The following is a 27,284-nucleotide window of genomic DNA, read 5'->3' as shown; positions in this document are numbered from 1 at the left end:
GTGTCACAAGTATTGTGAATAGAGGAATGGGTTTCCTTTTACCTATATTAAGAAACTCTTGCCTCAGACAGGCAGAGATGGGAAAAGGAGTATTTTAATAGCTGTGTGAGATCACTGTGGATAAATTCTTCTTTGATACTACACCCAAATGTGACAGTGGTAGTTTCTTAATGGTAAGTTAGAATGGTGGAAGTGCAAACCCTAGCAGTGAACTTGTCTGTTATATTAAAATCCAATGGTGTATCTCCCATGTTAGGAGACCTTTTACTCATGATTTTATTACATCATATATACATATTTTTAAATTTTTTAAATGCTTATTTATTAATTTTTGAGACAGAGCGAGACAGCAGGGCAGGGGCAGAGAGATAGGGAGACAGAGAATCCCAAGCAGGCTCCACACTGTCAGCACAGAGCCCAATGTGGGCGGGGCTCAATCTCACAAACTGTGAGATCATGATACGAGCCTAAGTCAAGATTAAGTTGGATGCTTAGCCAACTGAGCCACCCAGGTGCCCCGACGTAAATTTTTTGGAATATTTTGGAAAATATTGGTTCACTGACTTATGTAGACCTTCCAAATGTTGATGCTCTGCATCATATAGTATAAAAAAAGAAATCACATCATTAATATCACAAACATCTTATCAGAACACTCTTTAAAGCTGTCAAAGCATAGGGTGGTGAATACGAGTTTTCCAAAATTCTAATTTTCATTGAAAAGCTCAAACTTTACCCACGGGCAAATACTGTCAGCTGTTTTCCGTGAAATGTCAAACTTCATTCATTCATTTCCAAGAAAACATCTGACAAATACCCAAGTCTGTAACCATAGTCATTCTTTAGAGTAAAATGGTATTCCATTAAATAAGCAGCTAATTGAGCTCACAAAAACAAAGCCATACACCCATGTTGTGATGGGCTCTAGGTTATGTACAGAAGTGCACACCTGAAACTAATACTACACTGTAAGTTAACGAACTGGACTTTAAATAAAAACTTAAAAATAAAATAAAAACATTTACATCTTAAAAAATACATGCACCCAAGAGTTTAGATTTAATAAAGTTAATTATCTACTTCCTCAAAGACATCTTTCAGCAAAAGCGGCACTTAGTTTTACTGGGAGTATGTAGCAGCACAAAATGACGATTTGTACAATCTGGCCCAAGGCCAGCAGGTTTTCCCACAATTGCCTTTGCACCATCACTACAAAGGTCAACACAGTGAAAAGGACAAATAGCATCTCAGAATTACTGTGGAAACAGTTTGGGCTACATGCAACCTGTTGAAAAATTTTCGGGGACTCTATGGGTGTGCAAACCATACTTTGAGAACCCCTGGGTTAACAGAATACATTTTTTTTTAACAATAGATTATTATTCCTATTTTTACAGGAAAAAAAAAAGCCTTATGTACAAAAATTTTAAATGACTTATTTGAGTTAAGAAAGTGCTGGGGTGAGGGTGGGGCCAGGGAGAAGCAAAAACAGTTTTTGTATGTGATTGAAGTTGTTATCAGCTTAAAATAAACTGCTATAAGATCTTTTATGTAAGTCCTATGGTGACCACAATAAAAATATCTACAGAAGATATGCAAAAGAATGAGAAAGAAATCTTAAGTGTGTCACTACATAAAAACAAGGAAACACAAAGGAAGACAGCAAGAAATGAAAAGAGGGAAAAAACCTAAAAGCCACTCACAAAAACAAGACAAAATGGCAACAGTAAACCCTACCCTACCAATAATTACTTTAAATGTACATGGATTAAATTCACCAAAGACAAAGACTGAATTTTTTTTTTTAAATAATAAAGATCCCACTACATGCTGCCTACAAGAGACACTTTAAATTTTAGTTTTGAGAGAGAGACAGACAGAGAGACAGAGAGACAGAGCATGAGCAGGGGAGGGGCAAAAAGAGGGAGACAGAACCAAAGCCGACTCTTGGCTCTGAGCTGTGAGTACAGAACCTGAAGGGGTGCTCGAGCTCACGGTTCGTGAGATCATGACCTGGGCCAAATTCAGACGCTTTACTGACTAAGCCACCCAGGCACCCCAAGAGACTCACTTTAGATTTAAGGACACACATAGGCTCAAAGTGAAGGGACGGAAAAGATACTCCATGCAAATAGTAACCAGAAGACAGCAGGAGGAAGGGGACTAACCTTATACCAGACAAAAATAGACTTTATGCCAAAAACTGTCATAAGAGACAATGATAAAAGGGTCAATCCACCTAGAAGATATAACAATTATAAACACATCTCTGTATTTATTCTGATGTACCTAACATCAGAGCATCTAAATATTAAATCAACCACTGACAGAAGTGAAGGAAGAAATAAACACTAATACAATAATAGAAGATGTCAATACCACATTTTCAAAAATAGATACAGAATATCCAGACAGAAAACCGGAAGGAAACAGAGGACTCAAACACCACCACAGACCAAAAGGACCTAACAGACATACACAGAACATTCCACCTTACAGCAGCAGAAGGGAATACACACTCTTAACACATTCAGACCATTCTCTAGGACAGATTACATGTTAAGTCAAAAACAGGTTTTAGATTTAAGACAGAAATCATAACAAGTATCTTTTCCAACAGCAATGGAATAAACCCAGAAATCAAAAGCAAAAAGAAAACTGGAAAATTCAGAAATATGTGGAAATTAAACAATATATACTCTTGAACAATGAATGAGTTGAAAAATACATCAGGAAATTTAAAAAATATCTGGAGACAGGGGTACCTGGCTGACTCAGTCAGTAGAGCATGCAACTTCTGAAGTTGGGATGGTGAGTTCAAGCCTCACACTGGGCATATAGCCTACTTAAAAAAAAAAAAAAAAAAAAAAAAAAAAAATCCTGAGACAAATGAAAACACAACATACTAAAATGGGATGCAGTAAAACCAGTATCCAGAGGGACATTTATAACTATAAATGCTTACATTAAGAAAGTAGAAAGATGTCAAAGAACATCTTTACAGAACTTTACAGAAGAAACTAGAAATAACAAATTAAGCCCAAAGTTAGAAGGAAGGAATAACAATTAGAGCAAAAATAAGTAAAATACAGAATAGATAAACAATAGAAAAATCAAGAAAAGAGTTGTTTTTTAAATATTTTTATTAAAATAATTTTTTTAAACATGTATTTATTATTGAGAGACAGAGACAGAGCATGAGCACGGGAGTGGCAGAGAAAGAGGGAGACACAGAATCTAAAGCAGGCTCCAGGCTCCAGCTGCCGGCACAGAGCCCGACGTGGGGCTCGAACTCGCAAACTGTGAGATCACGACCCAAGCCGGAAGCTGGGACGCTTAACCGACTGAGCCACCCAGGTGCCCCAAAGAGTTGGTTTTTTAAAAAGATCAACCAAATTGACCAACTTTTAGCAGACCAAAATAAAAAGACAACTCAAATAAATAAAATAAAAAAGGAGATATAACAACTCATGCCACAGAGATAAAAGTTTTAAGACACTATTATGAACAATTATATACCAACAAACTAGATATATGCCAACAATCTAGAAGACACAGGTAAACTTCTAGAAATATACAACCTACTAACACTGAATCATCAAGAAACAGAAATTGAACACATCTATAATTTGTGAGGAGACTAAATCAGTAACCAAAACTCTTCCAACAAAGAAAATCCCAGGAGAAGATGGCTTCACTGGTGAATTCTACCAAACATTTAAAGAACTAACACTAATCCTTTTCAAACTCTTTCCAAAAAAATTAAAAAAGAAAGAACATTTCCAAACTCATTTTATGAGGCCAGCATTACCCTAATACCAAAACCAAAGACACCATAAGAAAACTACAGAACAATATCCCTGATGAACACAAATGCAAAAACCCTCAACAAAATACTAGCAAACAGAATTCAACAGTACATTAAAGCATCACACACTATGACCAAGTGGAATTCATCCCTGGAGTACAAGGACAGTTCAACATATAGAAATCAATTCTAGTGATACACCACTTCAATAAACTGAAGGATAAACATCATATGACCTACTCAATAGATGCAGAAGAAGCATTTAACAAAATTCAACACTTTCATGATTTAAAAGTTTCAACACACTAGGAACAAAAAAAAAAAAGGAAATGATCTCAATATAATAAAGGCCACACATGAAAAATTCACAGCTAATATCATACTCAGTTGTGGAAAACTGAAAGCTTCTCCTCTAATATCAGCAACAAGGCAAGGATGCCCACTTTTCACACCTCTATTCAACATAGTATTAGAAATCTAACCAAGGTTATTGGGATAGGGGGAAAACAAAGGGCCTCCAAATTGGAAAGAATGAAGTTAAATACCTCTATTTGCAGATGACTTAATGTTACATGTAGAAAACCCTGAGGCGCCTGGGTGGCTCAGTCGGTTAAGCATCTGACTCTTGATTTCGGCTCAGGTCATGATCTCACAATTCATGAGTTCAAGTCCCACATTGGGCTGTGTGCTGACAGTGCAGAGCCTACTTGGGATCCCCTATCTCCCTCTCTCTCTGCCCCTCTTCTGCTTGTGCTCTCGTTCTCTCTCTCTCTCAAAATAAATAAACTTAAAAAAAAAAAGACACAAAAATTAGAAAAAAAACCTGACAGATTTAATTCAGAGTTATAGGATACAAAAATCAACATGCAAAAATTAGTTGCATTTCAGGGTGCTTGGGTGGCTCAGTTGGTTAAATGTCCAACTTCGGCTCAAGTCATGATCTCATGGTTCACAGGTTCTAGCCCTGTGTCAGGCTCTGTGCAGACAGCTCAGAACCTGAAACCTGCTTCAGATTCTGTGTCTCCCTCTCTCCTGACCCTCCCCTGCTTGTGCTCTGTCTCTCATTCTCTCTAAAATAAGTAAAAACTAATTTTAAAAAATTAAAAAAAAATTAGTTGCATTTCTGTATACTAACAACAAACTATCCTATCCAAAAAGGAAATTAAGCAAATAATCCCACTTACAATAGCATCACGAAGAATAAAATACTTAGGAATAAATTTAACCAAGGAAGTGAAAGATCCATACACTTATAACTGTAACACACTGCTGAAAGAAATTCAAGAGGACACAAATAAATGGAAAATCATCTTGATTTCATGCAACGGAAGCCTTAATATTGTTAAGACGTCACTACCCAAAAATGATCAACAGACTCAACTCAATTCCTATCAACATCTCAAAGGTATTTTTTCAGAAATAGAAAAAACAATCCTAAAATTCATAAAGAACTACAAAGGACCTGAATAGCCAAAAACAACCTTGAGTCAAAAGAACAAAGCTAAAGGCATCACACGTCCTGATTTCAAAATATATTATGAAGCTACAATAATGAAAACAGTATGGTACTGACATAGAGACAGACATACAGATCAAGAGAACAGAACCACAATGAGATACCATCTCATACATGTGAGGATGACCATAATAATAACAAAAAGAAAACACAACACGTTAACAAATGTTGGTGAGATGTGGAGGAATTGGGAGAACTGGAGTCCACATACACTGTTGGTGGGAATGTAAAATGGTGTAGTTACTATGGAAAACAGTATGGAGCATCCTCAAAAAATTAAAAACTGAACTCTTTCATGATCCAGCAATGCCACTTCTGGGTATTTATCTAAAAAAATTGAAATCAGGATCTTGAAGAGATATTTGTACTCCCATGTCATTGCAGGATTATTCACAATTGCCAAGACATAAAAACAACTACAGGTTCATGGATGGATAAATGTATAAACAAAATGTGGTATATACATTCAATGGAAGACTGTTCAGCCATAAAAAAAAAAAAAAAAAGGAAAACCTAACTTATGTAACAACATAAATGAACCTTAAAGGCATAATGCTAAATAAAGTAAGTCAGTCACAGAAGGACAAATACTGCAAGATCCCACTTATATGTGGTATCTAATATAGTCAAACTCAGAGAAGCGGAAAATAGAACTGTAGCTGTTAGAAGCTGGAAGGGGAGAAATAGAGAGTTGCGATTAACAGGTATCAAGTTTCAGTTACCCAAGGTGAATACGTTCTGGAGATCTGCTATACGCCATTGTATGTATGGTTAAAAATATTGTACTGTACACTTAAGAATTTGTTAAGAGGGTAGAGTTCATGGATCTCGTTTACAACAGAGAAAGAAAAAAGAATTCATGGAAAAAAGAGAAAGTCCCAGAGTTAGGACAAAAGTTCAGGTATGACTCATGATCAGTACTGTCTCTAATGTAGAGAGCTATAAAAAGGTACATTTTGGGGAAGGGAAGTTGTGCTTGTTTTTTCTCTACATTAATTAATTAATCCTCTCTACACCCACGGCCTTGAAGAAAGGTATCAATTGTGAAGATTCAGGGGAACTGTTTTGCCTTTAACCAGATCTAACATAATCCAAGCTAATTCCACTCTCTCAACAGATGTTTATTGTATAGCCACTATGAGCAAATTATTAATCAGAACAAAGACACTAGTTTTGAAGCAAATGCCTATCAAAAACCTAAAAATCAGAACCTGTGTTGTTTCTCAGTTTTTGCTTTTCCACCAACTAAAAACAGCTGCCAATCCCAGACAAATACTGTAAGATGTTGTACAGACGTTAATGCACATTTTTGAGGGGATTAAAACTAACTGAAAGAAGTTTTGATACCTTTAAATAAAATATTAACTATATTTCATTTCAGAAACACAGAATGAAGTTACACCCTTCTTTTGGATCAGAAAAATTCAGTTTTAAGAAAAAAAGGACATTAACATATTTTAAACATTTTAATAAATTAATAAATGAAACAGTTTTAACTCAATAAATGCTTGGCTAAGCAAAGATAAATGCTTTGGTTCAATTTCTAAAATACTCTTTTAATAAAAGAACAAAGGAACATAGAAATGCTTAAAACATCTGCTTTTTAAAAAACATACCTTTTAGGAACCCATGAGGACAGATTACTGGAAGTAAAGAACTTTCCTTCAATTATTTGAATGATGTTCAAAACTCCATTACTCACTTTAGTATTTCACTAAGAAGTTTTCAATTTTTAAAAAAATGGCTATTTATTTTGAGAGATAAAGAGGGAGAGAGACAGCAAGCGCTCAAGCACAGGAGGGGTGGGAGGGTGGGCGTAGAGAGACAATCCCAAGCAGGCTTCACTGTCAGCACAGAGCCAGACTTGAGGTTCGAACCCACAAACTGTGAGATCATAACCTGAGCAGAGATCAAGAATCAGACGCTTAACCAACTGAGCCACCCTGGCACCCTCAGTGTCTACTTAAATGCAAGTACAAAACACCAGTATATTCTAAAGAAGTTACTCGGAAGAAATTACACGTCAATTCTGAATTCTTAGTATCATCAATCTTTAGTTATAAAAGCAATAGGCCATTACAAATTCCTTTACGGTCACCTTGTGAAGCTCAAGAAGTTTTAATACAATGAAAATGATTACAACAGAAACCTTAGAGGCAGGCGTTAGACCATCATCTTCTTAATATATTTGCGTTTTAAGGGGAAAACAGAAAATCTATATAGGATACTCATTCTTTGATTTGTTCTGAAATCCTAAGGACTGGGTCAAGATGAAATAAGCACACCTCACCCACCCCACAGAATGCAGCTAAAAACACCAGACAAATGTATCTGAAGACCTGGAAATGGTAGCAGGCAGACAGAAAGGAAACCAGGACTCAAAGTGCCACCAGAGCAGAGCCAAGTGTCCCACTTTGTTTCTCCAGTATCTCCTGGCCTGGACTCAAAAGCTGAAACTGCACAAGGATGCACAAAGAAAAAGCTCCAGAGAAGCCCTCTATTTCTGGTCTAAGGAGCAGGGAGGGGTTTCATATGGATAGCAGAGAGTGAGGGAAATCTCCTGGGCTTTCTTTCACTCCAGTCTCCATCCCCAGGCAATGGCAGCAGCACTCAGGCAGGCTCCAAAAGCTCTCCAAACTCTGTCCTTTGACAGAGAAACCGTAGTCCCAGTAAGAAGAGGAGAATCCCTACTTCTTTTATCCACTGTCCTCTGGCTGCTTGGCCACAGAAGCTGACATAGTGGTAGAAAGTGAAGCCCCAACTTTCTAGCCAAACAACCAGGAAGGTAGGGTCCCCGAGGCACCAGAAACTGCTAGGGAACCAGCAGAAAAGAAGAAGGCCTGTGAAAAGCATATCAAGTTGTGTGTGTACTCCTGGGCTCACTCACACATGAACTGGGCATGCATGGACTTGACTGTAACAGCATACCAATGGGTGTGAGAACTAAACTATCACCTTTCCACTGGACAGGTCTCAGACTGGACCCTAGCAGGCATAGATACAAATACAATCCAAAACTGAATGGACTCTAGAACCACAGCCTACAGAATGCTAGTTGGAACGTGGCTGAACCTAACCAGGTGAATTGCTTGCTAAAACAAAAATTCAACATTCTTCACAGGATCTAAACATGACCCAGAATCATGCAAGTCAAACTGTCCTTAATACAATCCAAAATTAACTGCCATACAAAACCCCAGAAAATCCCATTATCTCACAAGTGAAAAGACAAGCAAGATGATACAGATACACAGATGCTGGAATTATAGAACAAAGTTTTTTTTTTTTTTTTTTTTTAATAACCATGTTCCAAGAAGTAAGGTCAAATACTCTTGAAACAAACAGAAAGACAGCCTCTGCAGAGAAAAAGATTTAAAAAAAAAAAAAAAAAAAAAAAGCACAAGAAGGAAGAGGAGGAGGAACAAATGGAAGGATGAGAACCAGAAAAAAAAAAATAACCTAAGGTTAAAATTCACTGGAAAGACTCAAAGCATGATGGAAATGACAGAGGAAAGAATCAGTGAATTCAAAGATATACGAATAGAAAATTTCCAAGCTGAAAAACAGGAAAACAAAAAATTAGACAAAAGCACATAGAGCCTCAAGGATCTGCAGGACAATGACAAACATACATTTGGGTCATTAAAATCTCAGAAGAAAGAGAAAGAAGTATGGGGCCAAAAAAAAAAAAAAAAAAGTGAAAGAACAATCAATGGCTGAAAACATCCTCCTTTGAAAATCAAAAAGCTCAGTGAACCTCAGATGGGATAACCAAACTGCTGAACATTAGAGACAGGGAAAATATCTCGAAAGCAACTATAAAAAAGATGCTAAATATAAGATAATAATGATTCCAAGACTGCAGATTTCTCCCAGAAACCATGGAGGCCAGAGGCAGCGAAACAGCACTTTTAAAGTGGTGAGAGAAAAGAACTATCAACCTTGAATTCTCTATCAAATGAAAACTCCTTCAAAATAAAGAGACTCTTAGATGGAAAATTACTGAGAAAATTCTCTGACAGCAGTCCTGCTCTAGAAGAAACGCTAGAGGGATCTTTGAGATGCTGGTGAAGTAACAGAAATAACAACTGAACTTCAGGAATGAAGGAACAGCAACAGATATGGCAAATACCAGGCTTACACATAACAGACAATTCTTTTTTTAAGTTCTGTAAGTTGTGTCCAACAGTTGAAAGCCAAATTCCCAACACCGTCTGATGGGATTTTCAACAAAAGTGGATGACACTACACCACATGAGTGGGGAGACAAAGGGACCTACATGGCCCACTTGATGTAATAAAATGATAATTTTAGGGGCACCTGGGTGGCTCAGTTGGTTGAGTGACCGACTTCGGCTCAGGTCATGATCTCACAGTCCATGGGTTTGAGCCCCGCATCGGGCTCTGTGCTGACAGCTCAGAACCTGGAACTTGCTTCAGATTCTGTGTCTCCCTCTTTCTCTGCCCTCTCCCACTCATGCTCTGTCTCTGTCTCTCTCTCTCTCAAAAATGAATAAACATTAAAAAAAAATTTAAGGGGCGCCTGGGTGGCTCAGTCGGTTGAGCGGCCGACTTCGGCTCAGGTCACGATCTCGCCATCCGTGAGTTTGAGCCCCGCGTCGGGCTCTGGGCTGATGGCTCAGAGCCTGGAGCCTGCTTCCAATTCTGTGTCTCCCTCTCTCTCTGCCCCTCCCCCGTTCATGCTCTGTCTCTCTGTCTCAAAAATAAATAAACGTTAAAAAAAAAAATTTTTTTAAAAAAGAAAGATAATTTTACGTGGACTGTGTATGTATGATGGAATGTATACTGCAATCCCTAGAGAAACCACTAAAAACCTATACAAAGAGATATAATGAAGAACTAAATAGATAAATTCTTAAAAAAATTCAAAGAATCCAAAAGAAAAAAGAGAATAGGAAATCCAAGGATGGGAACAAACAGAAAAATAAAATGGGAGACATAAATTCAAACACATTAATAATTACACTTAATATAATTATATATAAGTTAAATTAATAAGTATTGGCAATTATATTTACATATTAAAAGGTAAATAATCACGTTGTAATTAACTACACTTAATATAAAGAACTACACTACAACTTATACTGAAATAAATTTATCAACAAAAAAACAGATTGTCAGAATGGATTAAAAAAAAAAATGACCCAACTACATGCTATCAAAAGAAACTCACTTTAAAAATGATAAAGGCAAGGGGTGCCTGGGTGGCTCAGTCAGTTGGGCGTCCCTTTGGCTCAGGTCAAGATCTCATAGTCTGTGAGTTCAAGCCCCACGTCAGACTCTGCACTGACAGCTCAGAGCCTGGAGCCTACTTCAGATTCTGTCTCCTTCTCTCTCTTACTCTCCCCCACTCACACTCTGTGTCTGTCTGTCTGTCTGTCTCTCTCTCTCAAAAATAACATAAAAACATTAAAAAAAAATGATAAAGGCAAGTCAAAAGTAAAGCGAAAGAAAAAGATGTACCATGAACTGCAGTGGCTATATAAGTCAGACAGAAGAGATTTCTGACCTTAGAACAAGTGAAGTTACCACAGATAAAGAGGAACATTACAAAATGGTAGGATCGATTTACCAAGAAGATTCAATGATTCTAAATAGGTACAAACCTAACAACTGAGCCTCAAAATACATGCAAAAACAGAACTGAAAGCACAATTGGAAAAATCCACAACTATGCTCAGAGACTTCAACACGCCTCTCTCAGTAACAGATATAAAAAACATAAAAGTACTGGCAATGATACAGAAAAACTGAACACCATCATCAACCAACTCCATCGAATTGACATTTATAGAAAACTATCAAACGGCAGTATATTCTTTTCATTGTATGTGAGTTATTCACCAAGATAAACCATATCCTAGGCTATTTAAAATTTTCAACAAATTTAGGGGCACTTGGATGGCTCGGTTGAGCGTCCGACTTTGGCTCAGGTCATGATCTCACAGCTCGTGAGTTCGAGCCCTACGGTTGGGCTCTGTGCTGACAGCTCAGAGCCTGGAGCCTGCTACGGATTCTGTGTCTCCCTCTCTCTCTGCCCCTCCCCTGATCGTGCTCTGTCTCTGTCTCTCTCTCTCAAAATAATTAAAAAATGTTTTAATAAAAAAATTTTTAACAAATTTAAAAGAATTGAAATCATTCAAAGTATGTTTTCTAACCATGATATAATTACACGGGAAGTCAGTAACAAAAAGATCACAGATAAAATTCTTCAAACACCTGAAAATTAAACAACATATTTCTAAATAATCATGGGCAAAAGAGTAAGACTCCAGGGAAATTAGGCATTTTATTTTTATTTAATTCAAAGTATCAGAATTTGTGGGGTGTAGATAAAACAGTGATTGGAAGGAAATTTATAGCATTACATGCTTCTCTTAAAATACAAAGGTCTCTGGGTGGCCTGGGTGGCTCAGTCGGTTAAGTGTCTGACTCTTGATTTCCACCCAGGTCATGATCCCAGAGTTGTGGGATCAAGCCCCGCATAGGGCTCTGTACTGACAGCGCAGAGCCTGTTTGGGATTCTCTCTCTCCCTTTCTCTCTCTCTGCCCCCTCCTGCTTGCATGCCCACGCATGTGAGCAAGCTCTCTCTTTCTCAAAATAAAGAAATAAGCTTAAAAAAAAAAAAAAAAAAAGGTCTCTTGGGGCACCTGGCTGGCTCAGTCACTAGAGTATGCGACTCTTGATATCAGTCAAGGTTATGAATTTGAGTCCCACATTGGGTGCAGAGATTACTTAAAAAAATAAAATCTTTCAAAAAATTTAAAAAAAAAGGTCTCAAATAAACGATATAAGTTTCTATCTTAAGAAATGAGAAAAAGTAAATCTAAAGCAAGCATGAGAAGGGGCTCCTGGGTGGCTCAGTTGGTGGGGCAACTGACTTTGGCTCAGGTCATGGTATCACGGTTTGTGAATTCGAGCCCCGCATGGAGCTCTGTGCTGACAGCTCAGAGCCTGGAGCTACTTCAGATTCTGTGTCTTCCTCTCTCTCCACACCTCCCTCACTTGTGCTCTCTCTCTCTCAAAAATAAACATTAAAAAAAATTTAAAGCAAGCAGGAGGAAAGAATTAACACAGCAGTAAAATCTATAAAATTGAAAAGAGAAAAACAGATAAAAAAAATCAGTTGTAAATCAAAAGCTGGTTCTTTTAAAAAGACAGATTAAACCCCTATGTATGCTGGCAAAGAAGAAAGAAGACACAATTACCAATATCAGCAATGAAAAAGCGGTATTACTACAAACTTGAGACTAAAAAAGAAAGTAAGGGAATCCTAGATAATTACATGCCCATAAATTCAACAATTTAATGAAAATAACAATTCCTTCAAAGCTGCAAAGTACTAACATTCCCTCAAGAAGAAATAGAAAACCTGAATAGTCCTAGATCTATTAAAGAAACAGAATTTATAGTTTGAAACACTCTGAAAAAACACACAAAAAAACCCCAACAATTCTACATGATCTTTTCCAGAAAACAGAAGTGGTGGGAAAACGTCCCAACTCATTCTTGGGGGCCAACATTACATTGATACTAAAATCAGACAAAAGCAGTACAAGAAAACTACAGCCCAAATCCATCATAAACGTAAATGCAAAAACGACCAACAAAATTTAGAAAATCAAATCTAGCAACATATAAGAATAAAACACACCACACAACCAAATGGCACTAAACCTGGGAATGCAAGGTTATTCAAACTTTCAAAAATCAATCAATATAACCCATCACATTAACAGACAAAGAAAGGAAAACTACATGGTCGTATCAAACGACACAGACAAAACATGTGACAATTCAACACCATTCATGATTCAAACAACTCTCAAGAAACCACTAAGAGAAGCAGACTTCCATCAACCTATAAAGAGCCTTTATAAAAAACTCATGGTTAACCTCATACTTCATGGTGAAAGACTAAATGCTTTCCCTCCAAGATCAGGAACAAGAATATTCATTCTCACCACTCCTAATCAACACAATACAGCAAGTCCTAGCTTAGTGCAATAAGGCAACAGGAAAAGAAAAAAAAAAAAAAATCAGAAAGCAAGAAGTAACTGTCCTTATTCACAAACAACATTAATGTAGAAAATCCCAAGTAATCTACAGAAAAACTACTAGAAGTAGTGAGTTTCATAAGGTCGCAGAATAGGTTAACATATAAAAGTCAATCATATTTCTATATACTAGCAATACAAAATTAGAAACAAAAATTTTTAAAATAGCATTCACGGGGCACCTGGGTGGCTCAGTCAATTGAGTATCCGACTTCAGCTCAGGTCATGATCTAATGGTTCATGAGTTCAAGCCCTGAATTTGGCTATCTGCTGTCAGCACAGAGCCCACTTCAGATCCTCTGTCTTTCTCTCTGCCCCTACCCCACTCACACTCTCTCAAAAATAAATAACATTAAAAACAAAATTGCACTCACAATAGCACCAAAAAGAAATACTTAGATATGTTTTAAAAAAATATATGAAGGATGTGTACACTGAGGACTACATATTGCTGATAAATAAATAAGATACCTAAGTAAATAAAAACATCCTCCATGTTCGTGTATTCTAAGACTTGATACAGTTAAGATGTAAATTCTCATCAAACTGACCTAAGGATTGAATGCAATTCCAATAAAAACTCCATCAGGATTTCTTTTCTTTTCTTTAATGTTTATTTATTTTTGAGAGGGGGTAGGAGAGACAGAGTGCAAGTGCGGGAGGGGCAGAGAGTGAGGGAGACACAGAATCCGAAGTAGGCTCCAGGCTCTGAGTTGTCAGCACAGAGACCCACACGGGGCTTGAACCCACCAACTGTGAGATCATGATCTGTGGAAAGCTGGATGCTTAACCGAATGAGTCACCCAGGCACCCCTACCAGGATTTCTTATAGATATAGACAAGATTGTGCTAAAGACTATATTTAGGGGAAAAAAAAAAACAAAAAAACTAGAATAGACAGAACAATTCTGAAAAAGAAAAAACAAACTTGGAGACCTCATACTATCTAGTTTTAAGACTTACTGTAAAGCTACAGTAATGAAGACAGTGGATACTGATTGGTGAAGGAATAGACACATGTATCAATGGAACAGAACAGAGTCCATAAATAGACCTACAGAAATATGGCTAAGGTACAAGGGCAAGTCAATACAGTAAGGGTAGTCTTTTCAATTAGTGGTGCTGAAACAACACCATATTCATATGCAAAAATAAAAAACAATACAAAAGTATTTGACCACCTCTTACATCTTAGACAATATGAACTCAAAATAGACCATATATCTAACTGTGAAGGATGAAATCACAGTACTTTTAGAAGAACACACAAGAGAAAATCTTCATGACCGTTAATTAGGCAAAGAGTTCTCAGGGTATGACTCCAAAAGCACAATCCATAAAAGAAAAAAGTCACTAAATTAATCAAAAAGCCCTCTTGTTCTGTGAAAGACACTATTAAGAGAATGAAAAGTCAAGCTATCAACTAGGAGAAAACATTTGAAATCACATAGCCAAAACAGTTTTATACCCAGAACACACACACACACAAAACCTCTCAAAATTCAATGTCAGTAAAACAGACAATCCAAGAAAATATGGGAGTATGTTGCTGGTGGATATGCAAAATGGTACAGCCACTCTACAAAACAGTCGGACAGTTTTTTATATAATTAAACATATACCATATAATTCAGCAAACTTACCACTTGGTATTTGCCCTAGAGAAATAAAAACTTTTGTCCACACAAAAAAACGTATACATGCACAAATGTTTATAGCAGTTTTATTCATAATCATTAACAACTGGAAACAATCCAGACGTCCTTAAACTGGTGAATGGATAGTACATCCATACAATGAATATTACTTAGCAATAAAAAGCTATGAACATCTTGACAGAACATGGGTAAATTTCAAGCCATTATGCTAAGTCAAAGAAGCCTATCTCAAAGGCTACATATTTTAAAAATTTATTTGTATGGCACTCCAGAAAAGGCAAAACTACAGAGTCAGATAGATCAGTGGTTGCTAAATGATGTGACAGAGGAGGGTTTAAACACAAAGGTGACAGAACTATTCTTATCCTGTGAGGACAGTTACAGAACCTACGCATGTGTTAAAATTCATACAAATATACATCAAAAGAGATCAAATCTATTGCACTAAAATTTTTTAAACTAATGAAAAATGAAAAAACAAGTACTCTTTTAATAACTCCACTATTTCTTTCTTTTTTTTTTTAACATTTATTTATTTTTGAGAGAGTGTAAGAGCGTGCGTGCAGGGGAGGGACACAGAGAGGGAAACACAGAATCGAAAGCAGGCTCCAGGATCCGAGCGGTCAGTACAGAACCTGACATGGGGCTCGAACTCACAAACCATGAGATTGTGACCTGAGCTGAAGTCAGATGCTTAACCGACTGAACCACCTAGGCGCCCCATCCTCCACTATTTCTATGTTTTATTGAAATAAACTACCACCAAACCAAAAGGCTTCCAAAAAAAAAAAAAAAAAAGAAAGAAAAAAAGAAAAGGAAGTGTATTACAATTAAACAGACTTCCATTTCCAGAAACAGGCCAGACTAGATGTTTAAAAAAATTCTTCGCAATACTAAATTTCCCCAAAATGCTTTTTAAAAGTATATCAGAGTTCGTGGTAAAGCAAGGGAAACAGTGAGAGGAAGAAAACAAGGACAAGCAATTCCTTAATCTGAAAACTGTGGGGCCAGTAATATTTTAGAATTCAGAATCTGGGCAGTTTTTATAGAGGTAATGCACTGTGTTTATAGAAACCAGGTTAATCCTCTAGCAGCATGTGGGACAACACCACATAATCAAACACATCTACGTTTCTGCAGTAAGTTCATACCAGTCCAGGTCAAGTTTCGTCCTTTTAAAAAATAACCTGGGATAGTCAAAGCTTTCTGGATTTCTAAATTGCAGATGAAGAACTGTGGAGCTGCAGGAGCCAGTGCAAATCAAGATGGGCATAAGTACAGAGGGGAAGGGCATTCACCTGGGAAAACCACCAATGTCAAGAGACTTAAGTGTGCCTTTTCTTTCTTTTTTTTTTTTTTTACGTTTATTTATTTTTGAGACAGAGAGAGACAGAGCATGAACGGGGGAGGGGCAGAGAGAGAGGGAGACACAGAATCGGAAGCAAGCTCCAGGCTCCGAGCCATCAGCCCAGAGCCATCAGCCCAGAGCCCGACGCGGGGCTCGAACTCACGGACCGCGAGATCGTGACCCGAGCTGAAGTCGGACGCTTAACCGACTGAGCCACCCAGGCGCCCCAAGTGTGCCTTTTCAAGAGCAGTTGCCCAGGACCCAAATAGGGTAGAATTTGGGTTTTAAGTGGTAGAAATTTTAGTTTTAAGTGGTAACTAAAACTAATGGATGGTACTGAAGCTGGCCCCAGATGCAGGACAAATGCAAATGCAGACATACTCTGAAATAAGCCCATTTAAACAGATTTCTCAAACAATTCCCACAGATAAAAATCCAAAAACCTATGTTCACAGTCAAAACCACTAAAATCACAAGCTACCAAGAGTGTAAATCTGAAGAAACAAACAAATACTGAATCAGATCCACAAAAACTACAGCTATTGGAATTATCAGATGATGAATATATATTTAATAAATTTAAATAGAAAATGGGCTCAAGAGTGGGATGAAGGGATAAAGGAAGAAGAAACTAAAAAATGATGAGGCAAATTTGAATTGTAAAATTTTTTTCTAGAAATAAAAAATTCAGTTAACTTTTAAATAAGAATAACATTAAAAAATTATTCAACAGCAGATCAGACAGACCCATATTGAGACAATCAATGAACTAAATAAAAAACAGATCTGAAGAAAACACCACCAATGTGGAAAAGTTACCTACTACAGATTTCAACTCTAGGATATTCTGGAAAAGGCAAAACTATGGAGACAGTAAAAAGATTAGTGGTTGTCAGGGATAAGCAGGTAGGAAGAGATGAATAGACAGAGTACGGAGGATTTTTTAGGACAGTGAAAATACTCTAACACCATAAATGATGGATACATGTCATTATACATTTGTCCAAACCTGTAAGAATGAACAACACCAAAAGTGAACCCTAATGTAAACTATGGACTTTGAGTGACTATAAGGTATCCAGGTAGGTTCATCAACTGCAATAAATGTTCCACTCTGGTGGGGGACGTGGATGATGGGAGAGGCCTCTGTATGTATGTGTGGGGCAAGGGTATATGGGAAATCTCTGTACCTTCCCCTCCATTTTGCTGTGAACCTTAAACTGCTCAGAAAAAATAAAGTCTTACTAGAGGGGGAAAAAAAAAAAGAAAAAGCAAACAAAGAAAAGCCAAGAAAGAAATCACCTAGCCCTGTAAGAAACAAAGAACAGATAAGATAAAAAAAAAGAGGAAAAACTTGGAGGCTGTCTAATCAGAATTCTAGAAGGTAATAACTGAAAAATTCAGAGGGTGTAACTCCCAAATGGACAGAGAAGAAATCAAGAAAGAGGTGCTATTGTTGAAATGCCTGGACTTTAACTTTAGCTCCACCCTCCCCCCTCCCCTCATTCTATAACCCGAGGCAAGTTCCTTTACTTTCCTAAGTCATGATTTTCTCATGTGTAAAACAGGCTAAGGATGGCGATCTCATACAGGTGTTGGAATTAAGTGGAATTCAAGGGCAGCACTTGGCACAGAACCCAACAGAGGTCACCGGTTGGCAATTAACAAATAATCGCATCTACAAAGTTCATTAAAACGGTAGTAAATTAAGAATAAGATGAGGATGAAATAAGCATTTCTGGGTTAATGATTTGATTTCAAACTCTGTGGAAGGGAAAGGCAGGACACTTAACCCTTCCTCACTGGTTAATTCTGCAAATATCCTTCTTAGAGGATCCAATCCTGTGGGTATCCCTGCTGTTCCTTTTTTATATGCCAAGCCTACTCAGGACACTCTCCATCCAAATCCTTCCAAATCTGCAAGTGGGTGTGAAGAGAAAAGAAACCTTTTCTAGTCCTAGCCTCAGCAATCAGACAACAAAAAGAAATCAAAGGCATCCAAATCAGCAAGGAGGAAGTCAACGTTCACTCTTCGCAGACAACATGATATTCTATGTGGAAAACCCGAAAGACTTCACCAAAAAACCGCTGGAACTGATACACGAACTCAGCAAAGTCACAGAATATAAAATCAACGTACAGAAATCAGTTGCATTTCCATACACACACTAATAATGAACCAGCAGAAAGAGGAATCAAGGAATCAATCCATTTACAATTGCACCAAAAACCATAAAATACCTAGGAATAAACCTAACCAAAAATGTGAAAAATCTATACACTGAAAACTATAAAAAGCTTATGAAAAGAAACTGAAGAAGACACACACAAAAAAAATGGAAAAACATTCCATGTTCATGGATTGGAAGAACAAATATTGTTAAAATGCCAATTCCTACCCAAAGCAATCTACACATTCAATGCAATCCCTATCAGAGTAACACCAGCATTCTTCACAGACCTAGAACAAGCAATCCTAAAATTTGTATGAAACCAGAAGAGACCCCGGATAGCCAAAGTAATCCTGAAAAAGAAAACCAAAGCTGGAGGCATCACAAGCCCGGACTCCAAGCTGTATTACAAAGCTGTAATCGTCAAGATCCTATGGTACTGGCACAAAAACAGACACACAGATCAATGGAACAGAACAGAGGACCCAGAATGGACCCACAAATATGTGGCCAACTAATCTTTGACAGGAAAGATTTTCCAATGGGAAAAAGACAGTCTAGCAAATGGTGTTGGGAAAACTGGACAGCGACGAGCAAAAGAATGACCCTGGACCATTTTCTTACACCATACACAAAAATAAACTCAAAATGGATGAAAGACCTAAACATAAGACAGGAAGTCATCAAAATCCTAGAGAAAACAGACAACAACTTCTTTGGCCTCAGCTGCAGCAACTTCTTACTTGACACATCTCCAGAGGCAAGGGAAACAAAAGCAAAAATGAACTATTGGGACCTCATCAAGATAAAAAGCTTCTGCACAGCAAAGGAAACAATCAGCAAAACTAAAAGGTAACCAATGGAATGGGAAAGAATATTTGCAAATGACATCTCAGATAAAGGGTTAATATCCAAAAGTCTATAAAGAATTTATCAAACTCAGCATGCCCAAAAAACAAATAATCCAGTGAAGAAATGGGCAAAAGATACGAATAGACAGTTTTCCAAACAAGACATCCAGATGGCTAACAGACACATGAAAAGATGCTCAATATCACTCAGTATCAGGGAAATACAAATCAATACCACAATGAGATACCACCTCATACCTATCAGAATGACTAAAATTAACTCAGGCAACAACAGATGTCAGTGAGGATGCAGAGAAAGAGAAACCCTTTTGCACTGCTGGTAGGAACGCAAACTGGTGCAGCCACTCTGGAAAACAGTATGGAAGTTCCTCAAAAAATTAAAAATACAACTACCCTATGACCCAGCAATTGCAGTACTAGGTATTTATCCAAAGGATACAAAAATGCTGATTCGAGGGGGCACATGCACCCCAACGATTATAGCAGCACTACTGACAACAAAGTATGGCAAGAGCCCAAATGTCTATCAACTGATAAATGGATAAAGAAGATGTGGTATATATATATATACAATGGAGTATCACTCGGCAATCAAAAAGAATGAAATCTTGCCATTTGTGACAACATGTATGGAACCAGAGTGTATTATGCTAAGTGAAATAAGTCAGTCAGAGAAAGACAAATATATGATTTCACTCACATAATGGAATTTAAGAAACAAAACAGATGAACAGAGGGGAAGGGAAGCAAATATAAGATAAGACAGAGGGAGACAAACCATGAGACACTTAAATACAGAGAACAAACTGAGGGCTGCTGATGGGTGGGGGAATGGGCTAAGTGGGCAACGGGCATTAAGGAGGGCACTTATTGGGATGAGCATTGGGTGTTACATGTAAGTGATGAATCACTAAATTCTATTCCTGAACTCATTATTACATTATATGTTAACTAACCTGGATTTAAATCAATCAATCAATCAATCAATCAATCAACAAGAAAACGATTCCAACCCTTCTATTCCCCTCAAATTCTACTTTGTAAACTGATTAAACAAACAAACCAAACAGGATAAAGAGAGACAAGAAAATCACATACTTACTTTTCATTAATTTTCCTGATAAGTCCTTTAGTGGTGAAGAAGGACTATTTCTACTGGCTACTAGAAGTCTGGAGGAGGATTCTTGGGTTTCCATGGAAAGTTGATGAGTTCCTGTTCTGGCCATTTCAAGATGGAGAGAATGGGCACTGTCACATTCCCGGGAAAGCAGCAAGTGATTCTGAATGTTGCTAGTTCTATTATTCACGTCAATTCCTTCTGATTGAGTCATAAGCAACTGGGCTGAGCAAGAATCCTCCAATCTCTTGTCAAGAGACTCAGTTATAAAAGACGTTGTAGTTTCGTGCTTTTTAGATGGAGAGACAGGCTCGGCCAATGAGCTCTGCTTCACTGTGTTCAGACTGTGTGCTCTTATTCGAGACCAAGTCGTAGAGTGAAAACTTTCAGCCTCTAACCAAAATTTAACCAAATGCTCCATTCTCCGAAGTTCCATGAATTGAATGAAATAAGGGAGGACAACTGTGTCATGTAAGACTTGTTCAAGAGTCTTTGAAAGACTGGATTTGGTCTCTTGAGTCTGGTAGTCCAGACAAGATCTGCCTAAAAGAAGCAAAAGATTAGCAGCTCAGTAACAAATAATTTAAGATTGACAGATAAGTCAGTCACTTTTAGCATCAGTGGTACCAGAATTCTTGAATAAAGTTTACTTCCCTAGCAATTTAAATGAATAAAGAACTAAAAACTCTATAGTTCTGGCTTCTAAACAAGCAAAGAAACAACTGTCCAAAACTTATTTAATCCATCAAAAAGCTCTTTGTAACTCAAGTATTATCTCTTTTTTTTTTTTAATTTTTTTTTTTTTTTTTTTAGCGTTTATTTATTTTTGAGACAGAGACAGAGCATGAACAGGGGAGGGTCAGAGTGAGAGGGAGACACAGAATCCGAAACAGGCTCCAGGCTCTGAGCTGTCAGCACAGAGCCTGACGCGGGGCTCGAACCCACGGACCGCGAGATCATGACCTGAGCTGAAGTCAGACGCTTAGCCGACTGAGCCACCCAGGCGCCCCAAGTATTATCTCTTTTAATGGCAGTTCAGACCATGTAAATTCTTAAAAAAAAAAAAAAAAAAAAAAAAAAAAATCTTATGATACTAGTCCCAGAGAAAGGAAAAAAGGCCAATAAAAATATGAAAATATATTCAATCTAGTTAAAAATCCCAGAAAAGCAAATTAATACAAGGTCACATTTTTGTCTGTCAAACTGGAAGATGTTGTTTCAAAAAGTAACAATTAACAAAGGCAAAGAAAAAACAGGCCAACACTGTCACCCACTGATGATGAGAAGAAAAGACGGGAAAACCTTTTTGAAGGAGCACTCAGTAACAGACAGCAAAGCTTTAGAAATCTCCATGATTTTCAATCTAGTAACTCCACTGCTAGGAACTTTTCCTGAGGAAAATTGTGGATGTGTGGATATAGCTAGAAAAATGTTACCAACTCTCAGCACTGATTACAACAGAATAAAGAACAGTTCTTGGAGATGAGCTAGAAAAGTAAAATTAAATAAAACTTAATAAAAATATGCTCATTTTACATGAGACTAAATTTAGGTTATGATTCTAACCACAAACTAGTTATTAAACAAAAAATTTAAAAACATTTTTTACATTCACAGCAGTGGCACATTGAGGTTCATTTTCATAAAATTAACAAGGGCTTCATCAATTTTTCAAAAGGGCTTTTCTTAATCCTTTGATATTCAAATCATTTTCTTTTGAATCTCTCTGCGAATCATCCTTGCTGGCTGTCTCATTGTCAATGTTAACTAGGGCATCTTGGTCAACATCACTTTCACGAACTTCAGAAAATCCTGACCCTTTACAAGACTTACAATATTTTATTTTTTTTAAGTTTATTTAATTTATTTTGAGAGAGATAGAGAGAGCAGGGGAGGGGCAGAGTGAGGGAGAGAGAATCCCAAGCAGGCTCTGCACTGTCAGCACAGAGCCCAATGCGGGGCTCGAACTCACAAACAGTGAGATCATGACTTGAGCTGAAACCAAGAGTTGGAGCCATGCAGGCGCCCCTAGAATTACAATTTTTTAAATTAAACTTCTAAAAAATTTTTTAATGTTTGCTTATTTTTGAGAGAGAGAGAGAGACAGAGCGGGTGCGAGAGTGGGTCAGAGAGAGGAGGAGACAAAGAATCCAAAGCAGGCTCCAGGCTCTGTGCTGTCAGCATAGAGCCCAATGCAGGGCTCGAACTCACAAACCGTGAGCTCATGACCTGAGCTGAAGTCGGACACTCAATCGACTGAGCCACCCAGGCACCCCTAAATTAAACTTTTAATTTTGAGATAATGGTAAATTTAAAAAAAAAGTGTAAGACACAATATAGAGATCCCATGTACCCCTTACCCAGGTTCCCCTATGGTAACATCTTACAAAACTACAGTACAGTATCTCACCAAGGTACTGACATTGATACAATCCACCAATCTTACTCAGATTTCCCATTTTACCTGTACTCACTCGTGTACTTTGTTCTATGCAATTTTATCACATGTAACCACCAAGATACTCAATAGTTCCAATGCTACATGGATCCCTCATATGGCCTTTTATAACCACCTCCTCTGTTCCTAACCTCTGGCAAACACTACCGTGTTCTTCATTTCTCTAATTTTGTCGTTTCAAGAATATTATACAGAGGCGCCTGGGTGGTTCAGTCAGATCCTCTGCCCCCGCCTCTGCCCCTGCCCACTTATGCACACACGCTCTCTCAAAAATAAATTTTTAAAAATCATTTAAAAAAAGAATATTATACAGATGGAATCATACTACACAAATATAACATTTTGGGACTGGCTTTTGACTCTCAGCCTAACTCCCCTGAGATTCATCCAAGTTGTTAGGTATATCAATAGTCTGCTCTTTTTTATTGCTGAGTAGTATTCTGTGGCATGGATGTATCAGTTTATTCAACCACATTCACTCACCTGTGGAAAGACAGTCAGTTTTTGGCTTTTAAGCTGCTATGAACATCGGTATATAGGTTTTTTATGTGAATGTAAGTTTCCACTTCTCTGGGATAAATGCTGAGTGAAACTGATGGGTCATATGGTAACTGCATATTCAGCTTTATAAGAAACTGCCAATCTGTTTTCCAGAGTGGCTGTCCCATTTCATATTCTCACTAGCAACACAAGAGTAATCCAGTAAACTTACAATTTTATTTTGTGACCAATACAAATGTTGTTTGCAATGTACTGCTGAGTGTGACCCATCATAAATACTTTGGCACCTTTGAATAAACACTAATGTTAAGTGAATATGGCAAAAGAGGGATTAATTTTATTAGACATCAATTTATTCATGGGATTGTTTTTTCAATTTATGATACCATGGTATGCAATTTTTATAAATGCAGAAATCTGGATGACAAAAATTCAGAAAACATCAGTCTCCTTATCTTTAGGGGTGGGGGACAAGGGAGAAAGAGAAGCTATTTTAACATAATAGGGATCCTACTACACACAGTTATGCGACCTGCTTTTTTAAACTTCCACCTTAGGGGCGCCGGGGTGGCTCAGTCGGTTAAGCGTCCGACTTCAGCTCAGGTCACAATCTCACGGTCCGTGAGTTCGAGCCCCGCGTCGGGCTCTGGGCTGATGGCTCAGAGCCTGGAGCCAGTTTCGGATTCTGTGTCTCCCTCTCTCTCTGCCCCTCCCCCGTTCATGCTCGGTCTCTGTCTCAAAACGTTAAAAAAAAAAAATTTAAACTTTCACCTTAGATATTTCTCTATGTTATCTTCAGATTTTTAAATGGCTACCCACTATTTCAAATACAGGTATACCACAACTTGACTGCTTCTTCATTAGCAGATATTTACCTTGTTCCTCACTTTTTTGCTATCACAAACAACACACACATACTCGGATATACATCTCTCTGCATATATGTAAATATATCTGAGGGCTAGATCTTATATTTTATATTTTGATAAATACTTCCAAACTGCCTTCCAAAAATTTTTCATCAATTTAAACTTCCACTAAATAGGAGTGGCCATTTCTCTTCATCTACATTAACATTCAAATTATCAAACTTTAAATATCTGCTCATGTGTTGGGGGAACTTATTTAAATTTGCATTTCCCTGAGTATGCATGAAGTGAGGCATCTTTTTCACATAATTAGCAGCCAAATATATTTCTTCTGAAAATGGCCGATTTTTCTGCTGAGAATGCTTCACATTTTATACTTACAGGAACACAATAGAGTGCCATTCATTATACTTATAGCTGTTATTTTAAATACGTTTTTTCAAAGCCTGTTCCAATTGTAATTCCAGTATCCTCCAGCAAGAGTTTCACATATTACACTCAAATCCTTCCTTCTATTGGAAGTTAACAAAAAGTGAGTCACTTACCCAGGTCACCAAAATGAGCGGCCTCCATGTGGCTTGGCTGCTTCTTAAGTGTTGCTGTCCTGCTACTTGAGAAGGAGTCCATGTTGGCAGAAATGGCATTGATTGCAACATGACTTGGTCCTGCTGCCTCCAGCAAGGCATGATTTTTAGTGCTTTTTTGTGGGGAATGTACAGATATTGAAGCTGTAATTTTTCAAAAACAAATGGTTAAAAGTTAAACGCAACTCGATCGTCTAAAACTGTCTCATAAAAGGGCTTTAAGAGAACCTTAAAAATTAAATTCTGTAACACCTCTCTTAGGTATGCACTCAAAAATACTTAGGGGAAAGGTAAATCAATCAAGGGGCAGAAAACTGGAAGGAAATGTCCTATTATTATTTAAAACTCTCAAAATATTGTGCTAAAAACGAAACTGAAAACAGAGAGCTTTGAGAACTTCTGATGATAGAAAGTGCCAAAGCCAGGAAACGTTGATATATGGACCCTTTTCAATTCCTTAATCCTTTTTTGTCCAAAGAACAAAAAACTAAAACAAAATGGGGGGGGGGGAACCAGAAAATACTCTTCAGAACGCTTATATTACTTTTACCTTTTATTCTCATTTTTTTTTTAAGTAGGCTCCACACCCAACATGGGGCTTGAACTCATGACCCTAAGATCAAGAGTCACATGTTCTAATGACTAAGCCAGCCAGGTGCCCCTTATTTTACTTTTTAATTGGGTAACAAATTTCTCTATTTCATAAAAAACATTTCTAATCAAGTTTCAAGCTGCTTAAACATAAAGCACACTTAAAAAATTTCACAAAATAGGGGCACCTGGGTGGCTTAGGTAAGCATCTGACTTTGGCTCGGGGCATGATCTTGCGGTTCATGAGTCTGAGCCCCGCATCGGGCTCTGTGTTGACAGTTCAGAGCCTGGAGCCTGCTTAAGATTCTATGTCTCCTTCTCACTCTGCCCATCCCCTACTTGCGCTCTGTCTCTCTCTCTCTCTCAAAAATAAATAAACATTAAAAAACAATTTTTTTATTCACAAAATATACTTTCTTTAGTAGTCTGAAGAAAGATCCTATTGACATCAGAATAAAGAGACTAGTTACCTATTTATTAATAGGAAATAATCAACTCAATATTATAATACTGTCAAAGTAATCCTGTGACCTTGTTGCTACACAGCTGGATCAAAATTCTAGCTATCCCCCCAAATATCAATGACTCTTATTCAAGGTTTTGAAGAAGTTTTGGTTTAGCACATTGCTATAGTGAGAAGGATAGAAGAGATACAGGTCACCTAGCATTCCATACCCCACACCCTCAAGATAAATACTCTTAGATAACTAAACTTGTAGCCACCAACACTATTTATTTTACTACACTGCCAACAGATAAGCACTCCTCAATCTCAGCAAACAGTTCCCACAGATTCTGAACAATACCAGGTAACATTTCTTATGAAGAGTACAGCATACTGTAATTCACTCTCTTACTTTTCGAGACGTCTTGATAAATAGGATAAAGCAGGTAAGAACATGAATGTCCATACCTATTTGTCGGGTGCCTATATTTACCAGTCATTCAACAAGAGTTGGGAGAATTACAAAATGGAGTTGTCCTCAAGAGATTTTTTTCAGTTTTAGAATCAAGTCTTGTTTTTTGTTTTGTTTTCACGATAAATTAAAGACAGCAAAATCATTTTAGCAACTTTGTAAACAATAATGGTTTTTTGTATAGATAACAAACTACAAATAACATTCTGTAAGAATGGGTAAGATTAATGGTTTCCTTATTAGATGTATATAATGATACAAAATGCTATTAATTTATTTATTTCTCCTCTTTCTTATTAGAACCATTGACTTATTATTTTTTAATGTTTATTTTATTTCTGAGGAAGAGAGAGAGAGAGAGAGAGAGAGAGAGAGAGAGAGAGACACACGGAGCATAAGCAGGGGAGGAGCAGAGACAGAGAGAGACACAGAATCTGAAGCAGGCTCCAGACTGAGCTGTCAGCACAGAGCCTGACGCAGAGCTCGAACTCACAAACGGTGAAATCATGACTTGAGCCGATGTCGGACGCTTAACCGACTGAGCCACCAGGCGCCCCTTATTTTAGATGTTGCTTCCAGATAGTCTACCTTCCTTTGGTTTCCATGGTACTACGTGCTCCTTAATTTACTTTTCTTTTTTTTTTTTTTTTTTAATTTATTTTTGGGACAGAGAGAGACAGAGCATGAACGGGGGAGGGGCAGAGAGAGAGAGGGAGACACAGAATCGGAAACAGGCTCCAGGCTCCGAGCCATCAGCCCAGAGCCCGACGCGGGGCTCGAACTCACGGACCG

At 37.6% G+C, this 27,284-nt stretch overlaps 1 protein-coding gene across 5 annotated transcripts in view; it reads right to left on the bottom strand.

The window, feature by feature from the left end:
- Nucleotides 1-27,284, bottom strand: part of AKAP10 (A-kinase anchoring protein 10) — an 88,471-nt gene that overhangs the window by 42,739 nt on the left and 18,448 nt on the right. For all 5 annotated transcript variants that reach the window (XR_006211086.1, XM_042966233.1, XM_042966232.1 and 2 more), the window contains exons 3-4: nucleotides 24,946-25,128; nucleotides 20,558-21,115 (exon numbers count right to left, since the gene is read on the bottom strand). Coding sequence is in view for 4 of the 5 variants with exons in the window: in XM_042966233.1 (XP_042822167.1) it covers nucleotides 20,558-21,115; nucleotides 24,946-25,128 (741 nt within the window). In the remaining variant the exon portion in view is untranslated. The remainder of the gene's footprint in view (nucleotides 1-20,557; nucleotides 21,116-24,945; nucleotides 25,129-27,284) is intronic.

This window comes from Panthera tigris, chromosome E1 (assembly GCF_018350195.1).
Source record: "Panthera tigris isolate Pti1 chromosome E1, P.tigris_Pti1_mat1.1, whole genome shotgun sequence".
Taxonomy (NCBI): Eukaryota; Metazoa; Chordata; class Mammalia; order Carnivora; family Felidae; genus Panthera; species Panthera tigris.
The sequence above is the reverse complement of the archived record's forward strand: the minus strand, read 5'-3'. Positions and strand labels throughout refer to the sequence as shown.